Genomic DNA, 22,981 nt, shown 5'->3' with positions numbered 1-22,981 from the left:
ATGCATGGGGAACATGAGAGAGAAAAGTTCAGCTGAATTGATTGATGGGTGTAATGACTACACGCCACTCTAAGCTAGGGAAGTAAAAGCAACTTTCACCAACTAATTGGTTTATTACATTTGAATTGCTTTTGTTTCAAGTTGTTTATTTTCTCTCATCTCTCTCTCTTCTTTTCGGTCAATATCCAGAAAATAAAGGAAGCCATGGAAGCTACATGGAGCTACCGAAATAAAGTTGCATGCATCAAGACCATCAAGCTAATGATGGCAAGAAAACATACTAAAATAAAAATGAGTTGTGGCTGAGATATTCACTATATTTGGTTAAGATTTGATGATGTATCTTGAGCCTCTCATGCTCAAAAATGGAAGGTAAAGATTCGGCCAGCAAGGGAGATTCTTGAAGCATGGCTTGTCTTTGATTCTGCTCAACCACCACAGGAAGTAGCTAGAGTGACGAAGTGATGGTTGAAGGCAGAGATTGAAGCAGATGAAGTCATCATCATCATGAAGCATCAAGGGCCAAAATTCTATCTTGGAGAGCAAGCCAAGGATGGAGAGCTCGGATTGATGAAGGGTGATGATCAAGAAAGGTCCAGAGGTAATTGCATGTTGAGTTTTGCATGGTTATCTCTTCTCTCTCTATGTGGCCGAACCGGTTCTGTTTGTTGAAGGAGGAAGAAGTTGGTTCGGTTTTGGCTTCAATAAGTGGAGGCTCCCCTCTTCTATAATAAGGGTGGACAGCCACTGTTTGAGGCAAGGAGAGAATTTGAGCGTGCAAGGCACAGAGTTCTCAGAGCTACCTGAGCTAACAATTTTCTCTTCTCCTTCAATATTTTCTGTTTTGTATTTTTCTGTTTAATTTTGTCATGTCTTGAGTCTCATGGTAAAAGGCAAACAGTAAGGTTTGTAATGAAAAAGTCATAGAGCGGAAAAAGGCAGAGAGTGCAAAATTAAAAGAAAAAGTCATAGATGTCTTAGAGTTCCTTTGTTCATCTATGTTGTGTTTCATGATTCTGTGGGAATCCCCTTGTAAGTTGGGTTAGCACTTTACAAGTTCTAATCAGATTGATTATAGTGAAATTCCATCATGTTTGTGATGGAGACTGGATGTAGGCTGCACTGCACTTAGCAGCTGAACCAGGATATATCTGGGTGTAATCTTTCTTCTCTCCATTTCTGTTTTCTACTGCACAGGAGCAAAAACTAAAATGTCTCGTGCCAAGTGACGAGACAAAACAAAAAATCTCGTGGCAAGTGACGAGCAAAAACAAAAAGTCTCGTATCCAGAGACGAGCCAAAACTGAAAAGTCTCCTCTGAGTTCAGCAAGTATTAAGCAACAAAAAGGGGGCTAAGATTCAACCCCCCTTCTCTTAGCCACTGAAACCATCACCCTAAATATATATATATATATATTGCCAAAGTATGTAACAGTTATTTTTAGTCTCAGAACACAATCCTGTTGTAGCAGCGAATGAACTAACACTGCAGCAGTGTAGTAAATGCATTGACTCAATGAATGGTATATAGTTTTCAACGTCCATCTAAAGAGGTCACACTTATCTCATTGTTTAAGCTTATTTCATTTTGATTTGTGACTTCATTGGAAACCTTCCTTGGAAAGAAACCAGGCTCTTTAGGATCAACCAATTCCATCTCACTGTCCAACATCCGAATCACTGATGTCATGGTAGGCCTATCCTCTGGGTAATGTTGCACACAAACTAGACTAACTTGGATGCAACGCAATACTTCTGAGTCAATGCATGAATCCTTAATGTTGGAGTCAATTAATTGCAACGCCTTGCCCTCCTTCCAAAGTGTCCATGCCTGAATCATGAAAGAAGTACAGAAAGTGAACAAACATTCAACTTGATTTAAGATAGATAAACAAGACAATATTAAGTCCTTACATAACCAACGAGGTTATATGTGTTGTTTGCATAAGAAAGAGCTCTGTTCTTGCTTCCACATATAATCTCTAACAATAAAATGCCAAAGCTAAAGACATCGGATTTTATAGAAAATAATCCATCAACTGCATATTCTGGTGCCATATATCCACTGTAAAAATTTATTATTGTAAAAAATAATCACCACACACAGTATATTAGAAAATAAATGATATTACGAATTGAGATACTTACTAAGTTCCAACTACTCTATTTGTGTTTCCTTCAGTTTGATCTCCTCCAAAAGCTTTAGCCATTCCAAAATCAGATATTTTTGGATTCAACTTATCATCAAGTAAAACATTACTTGCTTTGAGATCTCTATGAATTATCCTTAATCGGGAATCTTGATGAAGATATAGAAGCCCCCTACCAATTCCAAGAATAATGTGGAAGCGATGAGGCCAACTCAGCAATTTTCCTTTGGTGTGATCTATTGATAATTGAATATTCAAGTTTAGTAAGCTACTGACTATATAGTCGAACTCATAAAGCATTATTGCATTCTAACCATAGTCTTGATATATCATACCAAAAATGAAGGAGTCTAAGCTACCATTAGCCATGTATTCATAAATTAGTAGCTTCTCTTGTCCTTGAATGCAACAACCAAGAAGCCTTACAAGATTTCTATGCTGAAGTTTAGCAATAAGTTTTACTTCATTTATGAACTCGGTCACTCCTTGTCCAGAGCTCCTTGAAAGTCTCTTTACAGCAATTTGTCGCCCATCTGATAATTTTCCCTAAACACTCGCATTCATTTTAGTAGAAACATTAGATGATGCTCATAATATTAGTACCCATTACTGGATTATACTATGGTTATAACTCTAAAATGTTGACATACCTTATATACAGGTCCAAAACCCCCTTGTCCAATCTTATTCTCTATCCAGAAGTTGCTAGTGGCCATACTAATTGTCGGCAGAGCAAACAACGGGAGATCCTCTACATGTTTTTCAATGTTATCTCCGACCATTGACTTCTCTAAAAGTGTAAAAGTAATATTATAAGGGAAAAAAATAGCATTTTTTAGAAAAATATAGAAATTAATGTCATGGTGTAGGTGGGAAAGAGAGAGAGAATGATTTACCAACAAGGTTCCTTCGGATTCTGTAGACAACATAAACAGAGAGTAAAAGCACCCCACATAATGTTGGAATAGTTATAGCAACTATAGTTCTTATGTTCATCTTGCTCCCACTTTGAGACTCAGCGTTAGCCATACGAATATATAGATCTTGCTCACGAGTTTGTTTAGTATCGAACTGTCTCATGTCAATAAGATCACCAAACCATAAAACACAACCACTACATGATCCTCTTATATCAGAGTTACTAAAGGCCATACAAGAGCAGTTATTCAAGCACCTTGCTCTGCATTCATCTAGACCCATATTCTCATCCAACCATGTATGTGTAGTATCTGGAACTTTCAAGTCTGCAAATTTGACAAAAATGTCATTGATGGAAATGTCATTGCAGGTTAAGGGTTTAGTCCGGACACATCCTTTTGTCCAACCCCTCATGTCCCATTCTTGTGGTGACTTGGGACTGAAACCTTCTAAACATTGGCACATTGGTGATTCATCAATTAAGCATTTTGAGTTTGACCCACAAACGCCATAATCATCACACTGGTCTCTGGATGAGTACATCTCATAGAGCTCCCAATATTGCTGATCTTCTTCTGCCCAAATATAGAAATTAAAGCCACCAGTTTGGTCTAGGTGGACTCTCGACAAGATAGAAGTATTCTTTAAAGTATACGTGTAATAAATCTCATCCTTATTGGAGGGAAACTTGGCATCATAGCTAGTGACATATGTGAATTCATAAACAGAGCTTGGATTTTGATCTCGGAAGCCACTGAAATAAATGCCATTCCATGGTCCAAACCGGTTGAGCGTTGTTCGTCCTTTCATATAAAAGTCAGGATATTCGTTGAGCACTAAACCCCATGAGAAATCTCCAGGAGCTGGATCATTTGGACTCTTCCAAGATGTTATTCGCCATTCGAGACCTCGTTTGAGGTCCCATCCCACCTTCATTCCTGGCAGTATCGTATCTGACGGATAGTCAAAGCTTTGCCACAAAATATCTTGTGAGTTTGGACCCCCATGATTCCATACCACAAGATTGCCGCTGTCCATGAGCTGTGCCACTGGATTCTGTGCTTGTCTTTGAGAGTTTGTGCTCCAAACAACAGAATCATTTTGGGTAAGGATAAGATTCCCAGTGATGTCCAATGTTAATATTCCAGCTGAGACAAAATCGATGGGTTTGTCCCTATTGGCAACCCAAACAACACTATACATGGAAATTTTCTTGTACCAAATCCCCAGGTAACGCTTCATTGAACTGCCGGGGCTGAAGAAGCCAAGCTCAAATACTCCATCTTTGGACACTATGGTTTTGCCATTGCCATCATCACTGATAGACTTGGACACACCTATTGAATCATTGACTGCCATGGAAACTGTGACAGAGGAAACAAGTAATAAGTATGCAACGATAATCATGGAGTTAAGAATATCCATTGAATTCCAAGCTCTAACTTTTTTGTGCTACTTGCTCACTTAGACGGCATAAGTAGAAGTCACTCAGAAGTCAGAACACGTTTACACTTCTTTTTCCATATTTTTTGTTAATACCAAATTACAAGAAGTCAGCAACTCCATAATTCAATAATCAATAAAAAGAACTACATAATTCAGCAGCCCTTATTGACCTAGAAGCCAACCGTCAGTCTTCATAAAAATTAGAAAAAAATATGGGTTGATAATCAAATTAATGTCTGAAAGATAAGATATTTTTTAAATTCATTCCTACAAATTTTTTTTTAATAAAATTAGTGTTTAAAAAATTATAAATTAATTATATTTGTCCTCCTATCATTTCATTAACAATTTTTTTTTAAAAAATTGATGTTGGAAAATGTTAATTAGTCCCCATTAACTTTTTTTTATTTTAATTGTATCAGGTTATTTAAAAAAAATAATGTACTTTTATTCTTTTATATTTTTTATTTTGTGTAATTCACTATTTTTTATTTTTTAGGGGGAAATTTCTATTTTTTGTTTTTGGACTTGGTCCAAAAATATATTTTTGGGGTCTTGACTTGGTCTAAACTTATATTTTACCAAATTTCATGGTATGAGATAAAACAAGACCAAATGAACGAAAATACCTGAAAGGTGGCGAAGCGCGGTTCACAATTGTGTAAAACGTAAAAGGCACATATAAATGGTTGATGGGCTAATCACCTGAGAAGGATTTTTATTTTTCCCTTTACGGTTGTTCTTGTTTTTTTTGTTTTGGTCAATCGGTTGTTCTTGTTTAAATAGACTATAGGTATGTCACAGAAAAAATAAGCCTATAGGTTTTCTGGTTGTCTTTTTTTTTGTGGTTTTGTACATGTTTGTTTTGAACATACAATGGGATTCAGAATATTTGGGCCTAGTTAGACAGAGTGAACTGTGGATGCTGAAGTTGGACTAGGCCTAGTTACTATGTACCAAGCACAGACCAAAAATATACAAACCTTTCAAACCAGTACGTCAGTGACTCAGTGTCCAATATCCAGATTTCCATCATCAGCCATTGGAGAGCCACAATCACACAAACCTCATCAATTTGTGTGGCAAATATTCCACGTATACTCTTCTGCCCTATCCTCCTTTTCTCTCCTGTCCATCACTCAGTCCGCCACTCACACACAACCACTCCCCAGTCCTAAAATTTCAATTCAATTCAATTCATTTCAACTGTAAACTCAATTCAATTCCGCCATGGCAAACATGATTATGGCTTCCTCAAGATCCTTGATCAGAACCTCCACCACTTCCCCTTCCCCGGCACCATCACAAAAGCTCCCCATTAGCAATCACATTACTCTCCCAAGAGTCCAATTACCCCTCCTCAAGAACCTCTCCCTCCAAATCCCAATCCCAAACACTAATCAAACCCTAAAATCCCTCTCCGTACTGGCAGCCACATCTCTAGCGCTCGCGCCTCCGTCGCTCGCGGCGGAGATCGAGAAGGCGGCGCTCTTTGACTTCAACCTGACCCTTCCAATCATCATGGTTGAGTTCTTGCTCCTCATGGTGGCGCTAGACAAGGTGTACTTCACTCCTCTGGGGAAATTCATGGACGAGAGGGATGCCGCCATTAGGGAGAAGCTGAGCGGCGTGAAGGACACGTCAGAGGAGGTGAAACAACTGGAGGAGCAGGCCGTGGCCGTGATGAAGGCAGCGAGGGCTGAGATATCGGCGGCGTTGAATCAGATGAAGAAGGAGACGCAAGCCGAGGTGGAGCAGAAGATTGCAGAAGGGAGGAAGAAGGTGGAGGTTGAGCTTCAAGAGGCTCTGGCCAGTTTGGAGCAGCAGAAGGAAGAAACCATCAAATCTCTTGATTCTCAGATAACTGCTCTTAGCCAAGAAATTGTAAAGAAGGTTCTTCCCACTGTTTGATTAAGCCTTCTCTTTTGATTCAATGTACTCACGAGAAAAGAGTTGAAAATATTGTAACTTTTTTCTGTTTGAGATTTATATATGTAATAATATGTCAAAAAAAGATTGGTTTATCTGTTCAGTTTAAGAACAAGAACTGAAGTCCCTTGTGGATTATCTCATCATAGATTGAGGATCTTGAATTACATTTTTGATTTTGTGGATAGATAATTATTATTGCATACAATTCTAATTGCTAGCATTTACACACAGCACACATGAAAAGTTAGTGGGACTTGGGGAGGTTTAAATCCAACCAGTTTTAGCTCCTCTTTTTTTTTTCCCTCTTTCCTTTTTGGGGTATTAGGGTCTAGATATCTTTCACCACAGATGATGATCGAGTTCTTTCGCATCGATAAAAATCAACTAATTACCAATTTTACGACTTTGTGGATACTAATTTCAGCGTTAGCTCGGCTTAACCCATTTAAGAGATGAAAAATAAAATTTGAATGTAGGTGTGTAGGCTGTGGACTGCTTAAATAGTTAAATTAAATAGATTGCTGTTGCACTACTGCTACAGAGAAAGAAAAAAGATTTATGATGGATCAATCCATTTAACATTGGTATCAGTATAATAATGTAATACAGGGAAAAAAGATGATATAATCAATCAATCAATGACATATTATAGACAGTATACAATTAGAAAAGGCGCCAAAAGTTGTTAGTGGTTAACAAACGTGTTCTCTGACTAACAGAAGCAACTAACTAGGAAGTACTTATTATCTATAATTAACAACTAATATAAAAATGTTATTCTTACACCAAAATCAGTCACTAAAATAAGCTATTAATGTATTTGTGTATAACTACATATGTGGTTTAATTTATTTTCAATGTGTATTTATATTTCAACATGTATTTTATACTGGTGGTTGATTTTGGTGGCTTTATTTACTCGCTCATGGACATGTTGTAATAACAGTCATTAAGCAAAATAATATTTACTAAAAAATAATCAAACTCCAAACATCGCATGAATTTCTTCTTCTCATGCAATATTCGAGAAATCTCATCATGAATCCATTTTCTTCCTTAATTGTAAGACTCCTCTATATTGTACCCAAGGAGAGTAGAAAATGTGCGTACCATATATGCAGTTCTTTCTTTGAGAGCCCTAACTCCATTCATATACATCACTATGCACAGAAGCTTGAAATTCACTGCGATACAATTCATCATGCTAAGATGTTGCATAATGACATGAGCATATATGATATTCAGAGCAAAGAATAAGCCATGGTAATTTCTCCGTCGAAGACATTTCTGTCTCATCTCTCAACCACTGACTGTCACATAAACAAAATCAAAGAATATGTTTACACTAGTAGTTCATAGACAAGCGAGTAAAAATCATTCTCTCTACACACTATACTAATCATGTATGCCTACGATAGTAGTGCTGCCTCCTACAAAAGCTAAACATCCTTCTAATCTTCCTAAAACTGCCAAGTATACCTTCAGCAATGGATGAGGGGCAAACCCTGCTTTCAGTTCTTGCTCTTTCCGCAACTGCCATCCGGTTGTATGAGAACAAACCTCCCAAAAAGCCCGTTAATCTCTCCTTGCCAACAAGATATCCTTCATCGAAACCAATGTCGTCATCACCTCCACATCGTAGTTTCTGTTGATATCTATTCGCTTTGGAGGATGACCTATACCTTCCAATTTATAGAGTTTATTAAGATAGTAGATAAACTAATATTCTATATACAATGACAAGTTAAACAATTCTCATCTCTACGCCTACTCAAAAGCAGATTCATTAACTTTATTTTAGATAGATTTATCTGTTTGAGTCCAACCAAGACCAACTTCTTTGGGAGTGCGCCTCACTATTAATTGTTAGCCCTGTCCCCTGTGTCCATCAAAGACTTTTACATAGGCAATTGTGAAGACCAAGACTATATAAACTAGTATAATGTGGCAAACAGAGTTCTGTTGGTCCTGAATCATGCTTTGCATAGATTGAAAACTTTCGTACCTCCTTTTTATTTTCAGATTGACAACTCTTTTCTTTAGCCTCTTTCTTTGAAAACAAGTATTAGGTACATGACGAATGAAACGAAGCTGTACAGACCAAAATATATAGATATCATGAGTCAAGACTCAAGAGGAATGGAGTAAGTACAACAGACATTGAGATGAATGGATTAATAGTAGGGTAACAATGTATCAGAATTGAATAAAATCATGGAGATATTCACGTACAACTTTAATCAAACTTCTTTTCAATAACATAGATTATAAATTAACCGTTCATGTTTCTATTCCAGCTGCCCTCACTGAAATTGTAAGCCTTAAAATTCACTAACCTGGTCACCATCCTTGATGCCATAATCTCTAAGATAAGTTGTTTCAATGACAAGCTTACGTCCTTCATAACATAAGCAAAATTGCCCCCAAACATGAGCCCTAAAATTCAAAAATCAATGAAATATAATAAATCAGCTAACAGATTATGACAATCTGGTAAATTAACTACACCATAACACCACCACCTGCTCAAAGAAGATATTATATTGGAAATTACACTTGACATCTAGTTTAATTGAATAATTGAAGATCAGAGAGTGACTTGTTCCAACAATATTCCAGTATCATGATCATCGTCATATCAGAATTCATCATAAATCACATAATACTTCACATCAGAATAATATATCAACTCTCAAGTCTCAACATATTTAAAAAATTGTAACACATGAGAACTAAAGATATCCTCAAAACCAATCAAATTAGTGAAATTACATATCATCGTGCAAATTGTAAGTTATTTTATTAAAATTCATTTACATCAATGACAAATTGACAACAACAACGTAACACACTCACCACGGTATTTCCTCTGGCCATTTCTGAGGTGTGTGACTAAAAACCGCCTCCACCGCACGATTGAGTTCTGCAACAGTTGCCGTTTTCGCAACTTCAACATCTGATTCAATCAAAATCTCACGTCAATTCAACAATTGATCCAGTACACTATCTAAGTTAAAGTAACATTTCATTATTTATACTTCATCACAGAAAGGAAAATAAGAAAGATACATCTCCCCTCTCCTCTCCTCTCCTCTCTCACACACACAGGGGCGCGCGCGCACACACAAACACACACACAATTAAGAAAAATGTAAGCAAGAAGTTGAAGGGAAACGAATTACGGAAGCAAGATCCGTCCAATTTGAGAATGGAGAGGGTGAATGGTTCAGAAGGAAGCTTGTTATAGGAAAAGGTTTTTGTGGCAACGATACTGCTGCGATCTTCAACGTCGATCATCAGCGAAGAGAAGTGCATCGTCAGAGACGGTATTAGTGATGGCGAAGAATTGTCAAGAGAGTGGAAATCTTTGTCTTCCTCCATGATCAACCTGCTATCATCTCCCATTGTTGAGAGAGAGCGAGCGAGAGAGAGAGCAAGAGGAGAGAGTTTGTTACGTCATGGAGTTCAGTTCAGTTCAGTTCAAGTGAGAGTGGGGCAGAGAGGTTGTTAGTTTCATTCTCAGAGTGCTTTTTCATGACCCGGGAGAAAGAAGGTTATGAAGACGGCAATGACAGTTACGCTGACGTGTCTACTGTCTCTCTTGTAGTAACCGTTTATGCGCGCCGCAAACTGTCTAAACGGCCTTCTTTGGTTCTCTTATTTATTTATTTTGGTATTAGTTCTGTCATTTATTTATTTTTGTGGTTTTTTACTGTACTTTCAGATTAGCATTGCAAATAGTCACCAAAAAAAATTAGCATTGCAAACACTAATATTCAAAATTTTATTTAAGAATTTATCTTTAATTAATAAATTATTACATGTATAAAGTAGAATTTAAAAATTTTACTTAATAAATTAATAAATTAACTTCTAAATCAATCCAACTTATGATGGTTTATTTTATTTTACCCTTTTGATATTATTTTTTTCCAAGTGTTTTTGCGCATGTGTCAAATATTTTGGGCAAATTGTTGGCGGATAAAATGCCTTCTTAAAGCTTTCCCCAAATTTAAAAAGAAAAAAAAAACTTCATAAAAAGAGAATTGAATTTTTAAACGGGAATTAGATTGTTGTAATCTATGTGCACCACAATATGGATGGTTTCTCGCACCTGCGAGGTGATAGAAGTGTGTTCTATGTCCAATTTGACTTTTTTATTTTGGTATTTGATATTAAGATGATAAATTTATATGTACCGATACGTTTAAAATATGAACAAATGATGATAAATTTATATGTACCGATACGTTTAAAATATGGACAAATAACAATAAAATAAGTTTAATTTATTTTTTACATTAGTATTTAATTTTTTTTTTAAATATATAGTATATCACCACTTTTATTAAAATACCCTTTTAATTAAATAAAAAAATATTTATTTATTTAATTTTATAAAAAAACTTAAACATATTTCCTTTATTTGATTAGACAAAAATATCCTTTTAAATTAATCAAATTTTAAAATTCAATTAATTCTAATTCTATAATTTTAAATAATTAAAACAACAAAACAAAAACATATTAAAAAAACAAAAAATTAAAATTATTCTTCATCCTTGGGTTCAGAAACCTTTTGCTCCTCGATCTCTCTCATCTGTGTCACTGTGACGACGCCATCGTTTTGGTTCCCGCACGGATGACCTTTCCTTACCCTTACCTTCAGTCTTCATTCTAAACCCCTATCTTTAACAGCTTCTCCCCAAATCAAAAAAGGAAGTTGAAACAGGAAAGCTAGCTTCTCCACCACCGCCGCAAGAACTGCCGCCGTCCGTCGCTCTCAGGCACTACCATCGTCGTCTGGTCGTCCGTGCTTCTTCCTCCTTCAAGAATCGCAGCTTCTTCTTCCTCGAGCTCGGCGCGTCAGTTCCTGGTATATCATCTGCTCCATCGCGCTCCTGCCGCCGTCCGTCGGGCGCTCAGTCACCATCGTCTTCGTCTGGTCGTCGCAGATTCTTCCAACTCAAACCGTCTTCTGAGTTGTGTTCGTCGCCTGGCCTCTGTCTCCGTCACGATTCTGCCCCCTCTTCTCAGACTGCTCAGAAGAAAAACCCATCTCCATTCCAGTTTCCTTCCTTCGAGTTCAGAGAGCAGAAGCTCAACCAAGAAAAAAACCTTAGACTTCGACGGTCAGTTCACTGCTAACTTCTTCTGCATTTTTTATTTATGCCATGTTCAATGATTATTTGATTACTGAATATTTGAATGTTTTGTGTTTTCATTTTTTATTGAATGATTATTTGATTACTAATGAGCTCTAGTTCTGCTCTGTTGCTATTTTTGTGTGTTGTGATATTTTTTTGAATGAGCTTCTGCTGTGGTGCTGTTTTGTGTGTTGCTGTGTTGCTTTTTTATGTGTTCTTTATTTTTTATTGACATGCATCTGAATGATATCACCACTGTAACTTAACTACTAAGTATTGTAGTACTTGATTTTAGTTATGATTTTTAAATTTCTTGATTCTTGGTTGGCATATTTTCTGCAATTCTCTAGTATTCTCTTGGTTGCTATTCTTGATTCTTGATTTTTGTTATGATTTTTTAATGCTTCTATTTTTTCCTGTTCTATACTTGAGTTGATTCTGTTCTTTGATTTTTTATTCTTGATTTTTCACTGCATCTATTATGATTCACCATAGCACGCTATTTGATGTTATTTCATATACGAGTGTTTCATTTATATCATAATTAGTAATACAACTCTAAATATTTGAAGTTTGGCTAATTATAATTCATAGAGCATGTTACAAATCATTTTTATAAAACTCAGAAGAAAATTGAAAAGCTGCATGCCTATTGAAAGTTGAAACCAAATTAATAGTACTGTTTTAACTCTTTCCTAGTAGTCAATAGCAGAAATAGGCATTTGGTTTAAATATGCATGTAATGTTACAAAGAATTTGATCCTTGTTACTTATCTAGCTTAAATTTGTATTGTTTTTACCTTCTTGACTAAACAGATTTTTGTCTCTCTTAATGACTTTTAGTTTATCACTGTAAAATTGATGAGCAAACCAGAGAGTTTTAAGGAATTAAGACAGCGATGAAAGAAGGAAATACTTGCTATTTAATTCTTTGTTGATTATCATTATCAATCTTATATTTGGTTTAATATTTCTTCAATGTCATTATCACATGTTCTCTTAGTTTTTGAGTGGATGTGATTTTGGGTTTTACTTATTTGTTATCTCTCTGCTTTGGTCTTTAGATTTCAGTGGATATGCTTATATTCAGTTGCATAGAAAGATAATATGTTGTTGCTTACCAACTTTTATTGATGGCAGAAACTAGGAGAGCTTATTTATTTATTTGTTTATTCATTTATTTTTTGTTCCTTTGCTCATTTTGTTTTCATTCATTTAAGTTTAAATTTCGAGGGAGCTAATGAAGGTTTCCCAAATATACTCTATTTTGGTCAAATTTGGATCTCTTTTGGTTTGAATCTAGTTAGGTCACTTTCGGCATCTCATTACCGATTTAGCACACAACTGGAACTAACTTTTACTAGGCAGTATTGTATACCCTTAACATAAGTGTTCGAAAATTCTCTGGGTTTATTCATTTATTTTTAGCTCAACTTTTTCTTTAATAAACCGGATATTTTGGTCCTGGTTGTTATTATTTTGGCTAACGTTGATTGAAGATTTGGTTTCCTTTTATTATTCTCATTATGCAAGTGGGAAGTAGTTTTGAATTTTTTGCAATGATTTTGTACATAGTGGTAGTTGAAGGGAAGAATTGTTGTTTTTTTTCCCTCATAAGATGAGGCAAGTTGTTTCATATATAGAATCTGGTCAATTGAAGCTTAAAATTATGTTCAATAGTTATTCTGTCTTGTTGCATCCAAAAGTTATACTCTTATTTGTAAATATGTAAATGTCTTAATTGTTTATTTATTTTATATTATATGACATTATGTTGATCACTTGCAGATTCTGCAGAGAAGCCAACATATGTTAGGTTTCTTGTATCAAACTCTGCAGCTGGTTCTGTTATTGGAAAGGGTGGTTCAACCATCACTGATTTTCAGTCACAATCTGGGGCACGAATCCAGTTATCACACAACCATGAATTCTTTCCTGGGACTACTGATAGGATTATCATGGTATCTGGATAAATGAAATCCTAAGAGCTGTTGAACTTATTCTGTCTAAGTTGCTCAGTGAGGTAATTTATGATGTCAATTTGATTGGTAATGAAGAAAATAAAAACATGTATTACAATTTCCTGAAAGTTATTTACCTTGTGTCATTAGCTTCAAAGTGAGGATGAAAATGATCCTGAGCCAAAAACAAAAGTGAGACTCATTGTTCCAAATGGTTCTTGTGGTGGTATAATTGGCAAGGGAGGTGCTACCATAAGGTACTATTGCTTTTCCTCATTAAGTTATCTATTTACAATTTTTTGAAATATGTACAAATAAAAGTAGTTGTTGATACTATCATACTACTATGTCTTAATTTATGATTCTGGGTGTATTGTGATTTCATGTGGTTCTTTGGTGTTCCAACTTTTATTTCCCCTTGCTCCCCCTAAATTATGTCAGAAAAGAGAGAGTTCTTAATTGTAGGACCCTTTCTCTTTGTTTTTAAATTACACATGATTGGTGATGAAAGCTTAGAGCATAAATTCTTGCCTTTGGTAAGGTCATTCATTGAAGAATCTCAGGCTGGAATTAAGATATCTCCTCAGGATAATAATTATTATGGACTGAATGATAGGCTAGTGACACTGACAGGAACTCTTGATGATAACAAATGCTTCAATACGTGATGTACAGTTAGATTCTGCTCATGTTCAGTTTTCTAATTCTAGTGATGCTCAGACTTTACTTGAAAAGGAAGAAGAAAATACTAATTCTAATATCCTTCCTACAAGTGTTGATAGAACTGAAATATCGCCATCACAAGGTGAGTATGAAGATCTTGAAAGGGTGCTATCTCGAGATCTTTCAGGCCTAGATTTGTCTGACCAAAACAATGAAGTTACTGATGAAAATAGTTTTACTTTTAACCCAAGCCAATTGACTGGGAAAATCTATGCCCCTTGCTCAGACTTATGTTCATGGTTTTTTATTGTATTGGCTGATATTGATCTATACAAAGTTATTCTTTTTCTTTCTTTTTGTAACTTCTTGTAATTGAAATTGCACTTTTTTCTGATCTTTATATTAGGGAAGTATTGGTATTCTGATTCAATGCATTAATAGAAGTCAAATTATCATATGCCAGAGATTTTGGATGGTGAATTTTCTGAACAAAAATCCTATATTAGATGGTACAGTGGCCTCAGAATCAGAATGTTACAAAGTATCAGTAGCAAGTCCAAATCAATTCATTCCTTTCTTTTGCATCAGAAGATGCACAATCAAGCTTTGAAATGACCTCATCTTACTGCCTCATCTTAGAACTAATTAAAATTCTCTACTAGTAAAATAATATTAACCAGTACAAGTAGCTAACACAAGTTCATATATACTTGTAATTGTTTCATATAACGATACCATATAGGCATTTACGAAAATGATCTCATTTCATGTCCTTTATATACTTTTCAACAATCATCACTGTACTTTAGAACGACCTAGAACTAACTCAGCTCATGCCTCCTATGAAGTATTTAAGTAATAGTGACTGAATTTTCCTTTTTGAACATTCTCTGAAAATTAATCTTTACTGTCAGTATTTATTTTGGTCGCTACATACCTATTTCAAGTGACAACCAGGATTATGAAACCACTGTATATTGTTTGATCATAACTTTAGTTATTTATAACTAATCTATAACAAATTAAAGAAGCAATATCACAAGTGAATTGATGTTGATTATCCTTAGTCTCCCTTCTTACAAATAAAGAGAAACAAAATGTTCATCTAATAAATTCAGAATAACCTATAATTAAAAGCATCTTCACATAGTTCTTAATTAAAATTACCGCCTACCAAGTTATCATAATATATAGAAAAGGAAACTATCAGATCAAATGCAATAAAACAAAAACATAAAACTACACAAAGATTATTTTCGTACTTATTTTTTGGAGATTTGGTTGCTCTAAAATTATATTGTTATTTAAAAAAAAATTACACCATTAATTATCTTTGAATTAAGATATTAAAACTCACAAATAATAAATGTTATAAATTTAAAAGTAATTAAAACATCACTTTATTATTTTACTAGTATTGTTATTTTAGAGGATATTTTTTATTTTTTTTGTTATTTATTAAAAAATAATCTAATTTTCTATATATCTATTTATCATGGTTATAAAAATCAGTTTAAATCAATCTATTGAGCCAAAAATCGATAAACAAGACTGTTCGAACCACAAGGATATATAATTGCCATTTTTAAAACCAGTATTGAATAAAAAAATAACCAAAAAATAATTAGTCGAACTCAGCCAAAATCCAACTAGTTTTGTGTTAAAGCTTAAAATAAAAATAATATCTTAAATTAGTCCTTAAAAAATTTAGTTAAATATTTTAGTTTTTAATAAATTTCAATCGTCAAATAAGTTATCAAACTTTTATACTGTTAAGTAAATCAATTCGTACATTGGATAGTTCTTCTCAATTTTACGATGGGATGGATATATAGATTTTAAAAATTTTTAGGGTTGATATATTTTTATTAAATAACGACAACACTATTGATTTGTCTAATTTTTTGAATTATTTTTCACATCCAAATAAATTTTAGCATATAACGCGCTTCTTCTTCTTTCCCGCGCTTGTTTCAAATTCAGGCATACGTATTTCTTCTTCTTCTTCTTTCCTCGCACTCAAATTCACACATGCATTCTTCTTTTCTTATTCTTCATCTCTGATGCTACATCTTCTTTTTCTTCTCCTCCTTTTTTATTATTTTTCACTTTCGTTATAGTTATCACCACCACCACCACCACCTCTTCCTCCTCCTCCTCCTCCTCTTCTTTCTTTTCTTTTCTCATTTTTTGTTCATGATTCAATTTTTGTTTGTACGCTTGTTTTCGAATTGAGTTTGTGTGTCGCAATTAGTAAATAATTTTGTTTTGTCCTGTATTTAAATAAAGGGGCACTTAGTCTGTACTTGTTTTGAAAAGAGTTTACATTTTGAATTTAATTTTCGGTTTATTCTGAATATAATTTCGATTTATTTATGAATATAATTCGGTTCATTTCTGAGTCAATTATTTTATTCTGTGCTTGTTTTGAAATGTGTTTACATTCTAAATTTAATTTTCGGTTCATCCTAAATATAATTTCAGTTCATTTATGCACAATTTAAAACTCTTCTTTCCTACTTTCTACTGCTTTTTCACTAGGGAGAGAAAAAGAAAAATACAGCAGTAACAACAACAAAAGAATGACGATAGGGAGAAAATACTCGAAGAAGAAGGAAGCGAAAAAGAAAGAGGAGGAGAAACGCGAAGAAGAAAGCAAAGACGCTCCGTGTGTAAACGAGTGTGAAAAGAAGAAAGCGAAGAAGAAGACGCTCATGAGAAGAAAAAAGAAAAAGCTGCACGTGTAATCATACTCTTTTAATAAGAATAGTTTTTGTTGATATTGAGCCTACTTAGATAAACTTTAATAAAAAAAAAACTTGGATGAGTAATTTTTTTTTACTAAAGTTTAACGTGTAAATTTATGTATCTAAAAAAATTTACATAAATTTATGTATCTAACAAAATAAATGATTAAAAACTGATTTAATAATTAAAATTTATTAAAAATTAAATTGTTCAATCAAAATTTTTTTAGGAATTGATTTTGTATATTACAAAAAAATATTTATACACTAAAATTAACTATAAAAATCAAACACTAATATTTTTATTATAAATATATGTTATTAAATTTATTTTTAATATATATTTATATCAACAATTAAACCGTATATTTTAGTTAGTAGAAGGACATGATGTTACGGAAAAATGAAAGACATAAAAAACCCAAAATCCCTAATTGAATGAATCCCCTCTCCCAATTGGTGCTCTCACTCCCCATCACCGTCCACCTCTTCTCCATCCGCCGCCGTCTTCATCTTCTCCCAGCGAGCCACCTCACTTCTGCGGTTCTTCTCCTCTTCCATCCCTCCGTTCCGCCATTCATCCTATCCCTGAGCTTGAAGTCGTGTCGCCGCGATTTCACTTCCATTCCGCCGAGCTCTGCCATCACCGTCACCTTCACGTCGTGCTCAGTGCTCACCTCCAGCTGTGCCGTCCAGTTGCAGCCGTCGCCTCCAGCCGTGCCTTCCAGTTCCGGCCGTCGCGTTCCAGCATCGTCATTGGCGCCTCAGATTCTGGTAGGTGTAGTCCTCTCTTGGATCCTTCCTATGTTCTTTCACTTTCTGTCGATGGCTGCTGTGTTGTGGTGGTTGCTTGGTTTCTGTGTTGTGGTTGCTGTGTTTTTATTAGTTTTTTATTCTGCTATTGTCTGGTTGTTCTTGCTAGTTCTTGCTGCTGGTTGCTGTGTTGTTGGTTGCTGCGTTGTTCTTGCTATTTGTTAATTTGTTAAGTTGTTAACCACTTAATTGCTGTTGTATTAGGTGTTATTATTATTTTTTTTGCTATGGATTGTTGATATTACCTTATTGCTGCTGCCTAGTTGTTCTTGCTGATCGATGCTTTGTTATTCACTTATTGCTTGCCATGGGCTTAATTTGTTAATAATTAGTTAATTTGTTAAGTTGTTAATCATTTAATTGTTGATGTGTTAATTGATCTTCTTGCTGGGTTTTATTATTTTTCTTTTTCTATATTGTTTTTATTGTGTTAATTTAATTATTCTTGGTTATTAGATTTTTTTGTTGAAATTTTTGTTTAGGGTTTAGCCATGGCTTCTGCTGGGCAGTTTTATTATCAGTATCTAGACAACAGACGATGAATTTGAAAAAGTAGATATTGGATTTGCTGGTCAGGATAATCATTTGTCCCTTAAGGCGGTGGGTGATTCATGAGTTTAGTCACGAGGCGGACATGGATTTTATAAAACAATGGTACCAAAGACAGGTTATCTGTCATTCATATCACTGTAATTGTCTGCAAATGCACTATCTGGATATTCCACAGAGAAGGGCAAATATATCTGTCATTCATACCACTGTAATTGTCTGCAAATGCACTATCTGGGATATTCCACAGAGAAGGGCAAATATCCACAGAGAAGGACAATCACGGGCGAGTATAAAGGCAACTTAAGCACTTGGATGGAAAATAAATTGAAGGATCTACCACCAATAATAGATTGGTGGTCCTATATCAGGGACAAACTTATACAAATATTCCAGCTCATTTTTGCAACATTGAAGAATATGTTCTTGAAGAATGACTACCATGGTAGATTGAGTATCCATTCAATCAAAGTTGGATTTTTCAGGGATAAGCAGTTGCGTGATATCTTGTCCAATATGGAAAACCGTAGGGTTAGTACTAACTACATTCAAGACAAACAACTGGATGATGTCAAGGCGCTGAGATCAATTATTTCCCATATTATTAACCTTTCTTTTGGAACGGGTAACAAGCCTCACATTATTGAAGTTGAAGAGCTTTATTATCATCGATTCAATTTCCTCCAAAAAAAAATATAGTGACGGGTATAATTTTTTGCCTTTTCTAATTGTGTGTGTTTTTTTTGGTTAAACTAACATGTTTTAATTTAAAAAAATTACTCCCTTAACAATAAGGTGGAGGATGAATTCAATGTTTTTTTGGAGCATACACAGGAGAATCCAGTTTTTGGACACGGTCCACTAGCTCATATTTCAAAATGGGAAACTCCCAAATAAAGTTTTTGATTATATTGACAATTGTTTTTCACCATGGGCATTTAAAGAAAATATACATCCAGAATTATCTAAAATATACCACCGTCATGGAGAAGGTGATCATGGAGAAGGCGGTCAATATTCTTCATATCGTAGCATAGTAAGGTTCTATAAGAACTGCATGGAGCACTTTGATTTCAAGAAAATCCAACATGGAATGGTAATTGAAATTTTGTTTTGGTTGATTTTTTTTATTATATACTAATTAATTAATTAATTAATTATATATATATATATATATATTTTCTTTTGCAGCCAAAGCCAAATTCTTTTATTATATACTAATTAATTAATTAATTAATTATATATATATATATATATATATATATATATATATATTCTTTTGCAGCCAAAGCCAAACTCACTTAAAAATCAACCAAAACAAAATTTCAATTACCATTCCATCTTGAGTTTTCATGAAATCAAAGTGCTCCATGCAGTTCCTATGGAACTTTACTATGCTATAATGTGAAGAATATTGACCGCTTTCTCCATGACCGCCTTTTCCATGACGGTGGTATATTCTAGATAATTCTAGATGTATATTTTCTTTAAATGCCCATGGTGAAAAACAATTGCCAATATAACCAAAAACTATATTTGGGAGTTTCCCATTTCGAAATATGAGGTGGACCGTATTCAGGAACTAGATTCTCCTGTGGATGCTCCAAAAGAACACTGGGGTAATTTTTCTAAATTAAAATACGTTAGTTTAACAAAAAAAAACACACACACAATTAGAAAAGACAAAAAATTATACCGTCACTATATTTTTTTTGGGAGGAAATTGAGTCGATGATAACAAAGCTCTTCAACTTCAATAATGTGAGGCTTGTTATCCGCTTCAAAAGGAAGGTTAATAATATGGGAAATGATTGATCTCAGCGCTTTGACATCATCCAGTTGTTTGTCTTGAATGTAGTTAGTACTAACCCTACGGCTTTCCATATTGGACAAGATACCACGCAACTGCTTATCCCCTGGAAAATCCAACTTTGATTGAGTGGATACTCAATCTAATGGTAGTCGTTCTTCAAGAACATCTTCTTCAATGTTGCAAAAATGGGCTGGAATATTTGTATAAGTTCGTCCTTGATATAGGACCACCAATCTATTGTTGGTGGTCGATCCTTCAATTTATTTTCCATCCAAGTGCTTAAGCTGCCTTTATATTCGCCCGTAATTGCCCTTCTCTGTGAAATATCTAGATAGTGCATTTGCAGACAATTACCGTGGTATGAATGACAGATAACCTGTCTTTGGTACCATTGTTTTATAAAATCCACTGTTGGAGCCAAGAAGCAAGAGGTTCGACCAATTGGTTTTTCGTTCGCAAAATATTTGCATCCGAATCGGAGGAGCTGACTGCAATTCTGCACTGTTCGTACGATAACGTCATGGCTGAGATGGAATCATTAAAAGCCAAAAGGAAGGGGACATCTTCTTTATCCCACGAAGACGCCAACTTGGAATCCGTTAACGAGCTTCAAAGCCCGCCAAGGATTCGAACAAGAGGACGTCCAAAAAATAGGCTAGGTTCAAAGTTGGACAAACAGATCGCAAATGCCACAAAGAAGAAGAAAACGAAAGTTTTAAGCGAGGTAAAAGTAATGTTCTTTAAATTTGTGGTGATTGAGTTTATTTTTCTCGTTAATAGTTTAGCTAATATGTGAGTTTCTTATATTCAGATAAACTTGTTTGATGCTGCATCAGTGGTGCATTCAAATTCCAGCCAATATTAAGGACATGTTATGAATTATCATTTCAGGGTACCAGGAGCAGGGGATAACTCTTTGGGTGTATAGTTACAGAATATGGGTGTAAAAGCACTGTTCTTTTGGGTGTATTTTTCTGAATTTTCTTGTGATTCACATTCTACATATAGATACATATATATAATATTAGGGTTCAGGGTTTTAGGGTTTACAGGTTAGGGGGTAAGGGTTTATGTTTTAAGTGTTTAGGGTTTAGGGTTTTAGGCTCAAAGCATCAGGGGGATAGATCTCAGGGTGTATATTCAACTTTCTTTGGGTGTAAAAAATCGCAGGTTATGGGTGTATATTTGATTTGATGTTTCTCTTCATATTATAGTGCCTGTAATTCATACATTTTGAATAAAGACAATTTAACAGCACAGACAATTTGGGTGTATATTTAAGCAATCTTGGGTGTATATTAAACTTCCTTTCGGTGTAAAAGTTTATAATTTGTATTTCGATCTGCCTTGATGTTTTTCTTCATATTTTACCACCTGTAATACAGAGCTTTTGAATACAGCATAGACAGTTTAACAGCACAGACAGTTTAACTATGGAAAAAATTTCATTGAATAGAAGTTGTTTATAAATGGCAAATTTTTACAGCATTTGTTCAATTTACAAACTAGCTAGCAGTTAGATTACTTAGTTTCTATATCAGTAGAATTTATCTGACAAAATGGACTCAATAATACTGAGGATGGCTTGGACAGTCTTATTGCATTACTCGCTCTAATTGCTTGATCTCTCTCTTTATTCATTTCACTGAATAGTATCCGCGAAGCATATTCTACTCTATAGTGGTCCACCTCCTCCTACAATTAAAAAGTATATTCTGTTTAAACAACAATATTAATTCCAGTAAAGTAATACATAGTTATATAGTTTTAAAGACAGTTACCTGTGGCCAATTATCCCATTCATACTTCGCCCTTTTAATGTTTTCGGGCTCAATTAAATCAAGCCACTTCATAACGTAAATAGCACAGTCATAGCAATAAATTACAAATCTCATTTAGGAAAGTTTAATGTTCAGAGTCACAAATTTATACCTTGATTTTTGGCCTGAGATTTTAACGTATGTTGCTTTAATTTCCAACTCATTCTCCTTTTTCTTCAGAGGTGCCCTGCCGGCATATGCTCTAATTCTTGAAATTACATATCCCTTAAAAAACAAAACAAATCAGTAATACACCCGAATGAAATACACCCAAAAGAGACATACTTACACCCAAAGCAAAACATACATACACCTTATATTGAATTGAAATACACCTATCTATTAAAATAAAGAACACAGAGCCAACTTACAGTGAATTTATTAAGCTGCTTTCTCTCATTGCTTGGAGCTTTCTTGTGTAGCGGGTCAAGTATATAAAATCTCCCCTTTGTTGTATCAATCACCCATAACCACCAATGGCCTGAGTAGCAAACAGGCGCAAAAATCTGAAGGATTGCCACATTTCAACCGTGTGTTATTTTATTTGGCATATAAGTAAAGAACGGTACTAACAAATTTTACAAATAAAAACTCACATATCGATGCGAAGTTAATTTTTTTGCATCTATGAAGGGAATAAACATTGGGTAGTCTTCCACCTTGAATTCTTTATTGGTTTTAGGTGATATGAATTCCTCGTTTGGGTGCTTCGAAACGGCCATGCTCTGCAACAATTGTGAAACAACAAATGAAATACTGAAAATACACCCAAGTGAATACTTTAAATAAACCCAAATGACTACACAACTTACACCCAATTGAACGTAAAAAATACACCCAAATGAATACAAAAACAGACCCGTTGATCAGAGAATATACACCCTAAGGAATACAGAAAATACAGCCAAAATTCGTAGAAGTAACACTTACCACAATATCAGGGGGGAGACAGTATACTTGTTCTTGAAACCTTTTATCATTTTTCTGGTTGAGGATGAGGCACATGGAAGATACAATCTAGA

The 22,981-nt window shown here is 34.6% G+C and overlaps 3 protein-coding genes and 3 long non-coding RNA genes across 9 annotated transcripts; 4 read left to right on the top strand and 2 right to left on the bottom strand.

Annotated features, from left to right (window-relative positions):
• Window positions 1–1,390: 1,390 nt before the first annotated feature.
• On the bottom strand, window positions 1,391–4,493 carry LOC112772446 (G-type lectin S-receptor-like serine/threonine-protein kinase At4g27290). 2 transcript variants are annotated; one of them, XM_025817386.2, is made up of 6 exons: window positions 3,047–4,493; window positions 2,801–2,940; window positions 2,486–2,696; window positions 2,149–2,386; window positions 1,915–2,065; window positions 1,391–1,831 (listed from the first exon to the last, which is right to left on the bottom strand). In XM_025817386.2, the coding sequence occupies exons 1-6, from the start codon at window positions 4,491–4,493 to the stop codon at window positions 1,535–1,537; spliced, it is 2,484 nt and encodes an 827-aa protein (XP_025673171.1). In that variant the 3' UTR covers window positions 1,391–1,534. The 2 variants fall into 2 exon arrangements, with proteins under 2 accessions (XP_025673171.1, XP_025673172.1); XM_025817387.3 differs by lacking the exon at window positions 1,915–2,065.
• LOC112771668 (ATP synthase subunit b', chloroplastic) lies at window positions 4,303–6,610 on the top strand. The gene has a single exon (XM_025816469.3). The coding sequence runs from the start codon at window positions 5,745–5,747 to the stop codon at window positions 6,423–6,425; it is 681 nt and encodes a 226-aa protein (XP_025672254.1). The 5' UTR covers window positions 4,303–5,744; the 3' UTR covers window positions 6,426–6,610.
• Window positions 6,611–7,845: 1,235 nt separating this feature from the next.
• Window positions 7,846–9,851, bottom strand: LOC112770563 (uncharacterized). Its single transcript, XM_072225116.1, has 5 exons — window positions 9,629–9,851; window positions 9,303–9,402; window positions 8,783–8,882; window positions 8,452–8,537; window positions 7,846–8,128 (listed from the first exon to the last, which is right to left on the bottom strand). The coding sequence occupies exons 1-5, from the start codon at window positions 9,849–9,851 to the stop codon at window positions 7,846–7,848; spliced, it is 792 nt and encodes a 263-aa protein (XP_072081217.1).
• A 1,119-nt stretch (window positions 9,852–10,970) lies between these two features.
• On the top strand, window positions 10,971–17,048 carry LOC112771807 (uncharacterized). Of its 3 annotated transcripts, none has more exons than XR_011876594.1 (4): window positions 10,971–11,578; window positions 13,382–13,616; window positions 13,705–13,811; window positions 16,759–17,048. It is a non-coding gene; the product is annotated as an uncharacterized lncRNA (long non-coding RNA). The 3 variants fall into 3 exon arrangements; XR_011876595.1 differs by lacking the exon at window positions 16,759–17,048 and adding an exon at window positions 14,624–14,674; XR_003187210.3 differs by lacking the exon at window positions 16,759–17,048 and adding an exon at window positions 14,096–14,579.
• Window positions 17,049–17,352: 304 nt separating this feature from the next.
• On the top strand, window positions 17,353–19,003 carry LOC112771360 (uncharacterized). The gene is made up of 2 exons (XR_011876028.1): window positions 17,353–17,738; window positions 18,260–19,003. It is a non-coding gene; the product is annotated as an uncharacterized lncRNA (long non-coding RNA).
• A 632-nt stretch (window positions 19,004–19,635) lies between these two features.
• LOC140181188 (uncharacterized) lies at window positions 19,636–21,403 on the top strand. Its single transcript, XR_011876027.1, has 2 exons — window positions 19,636–20,863; window positions 20,951–21,403. It is a non-coding gene; the product is annotated as an uncharacterized lncRNA (long non-coding RNA).
• The last annotated feature ends 1,578 nt before the right edge of the window (window positions 21,404–22,981 follow it).

The sequence above is a fragment of the Arachis hypogaea genome, chromosome 18 (genome assembly GCF_003086295.3).
Source record: "Arachis hypogaea cultivar Tifrunner chromosome 18, arahy.Tifrunner.gnm2.J5K5, whole genome shotgun sequence".
In the NCBI taxonomy this organism is placed as follows: domain Eukaryota; kingdom Viridiplantae; phylum Streptophyta; class Magnoliopsida; order Fabales; family Fabaceae; genus Arachis; species Arachis hypogaea.
This window is presented reverse-complemented; position numbering and strand designations above follow the sequence as displayed.

Excerpts from the sequence above, each read along its gene's own strand:
- LOC112772446 (XM_025817386.2), bottom strand. The coding sequence starts at position 4,493 with ATGGATATTCTTAACTCCATGATTATCGTTGCATACTTATTACTTGTT. Across the intron at positions 2,387-2,485 it reads CTTAGACTCCTTCATTTTTG|ATCACACCAAAGGAAAATTG; the intron begins GTATGATATATC and ends AATTATCAATAG. Across the intron at positions 1,832-1,914 it reads CATATAACCTCGTTGGTTAT|GCATGGACACTTTGGAAGGA; the intron begins GTAAGGACTTAA and ends TTCATGATTCAG.
- LOC112771668 (XM_025816469.3), top strand. The coding sequence starts at position 5,745 with ATGGCAAACATGATTATGGCTTCCTCAAGATCCTTGATCAGAACCTCC.
- LOC112770563 (XM_072225116.1), bottom strand. The coding sequence starts at position 9,851 with ATGGGAGATGATAGCAGGTTGATCATGGAGGAAGACAAAGATTTCCAC. Across the intron at positions 9,403-9,628 it reads ATTGGACGGATCTTGCTTCC|ATGTTGAAGTTGCGAAAACG; the intron begins GTAATTCGTTTC and ends TGATTGAATCAG. Across the intron at positions 8,129-8,451 it reads AATCTGAAAATAAAAAGGAG|GTATAGGTCATCCTCCAAAG; the intron begins GTACGAAAGTTT and ends ATAAATTGGAAG.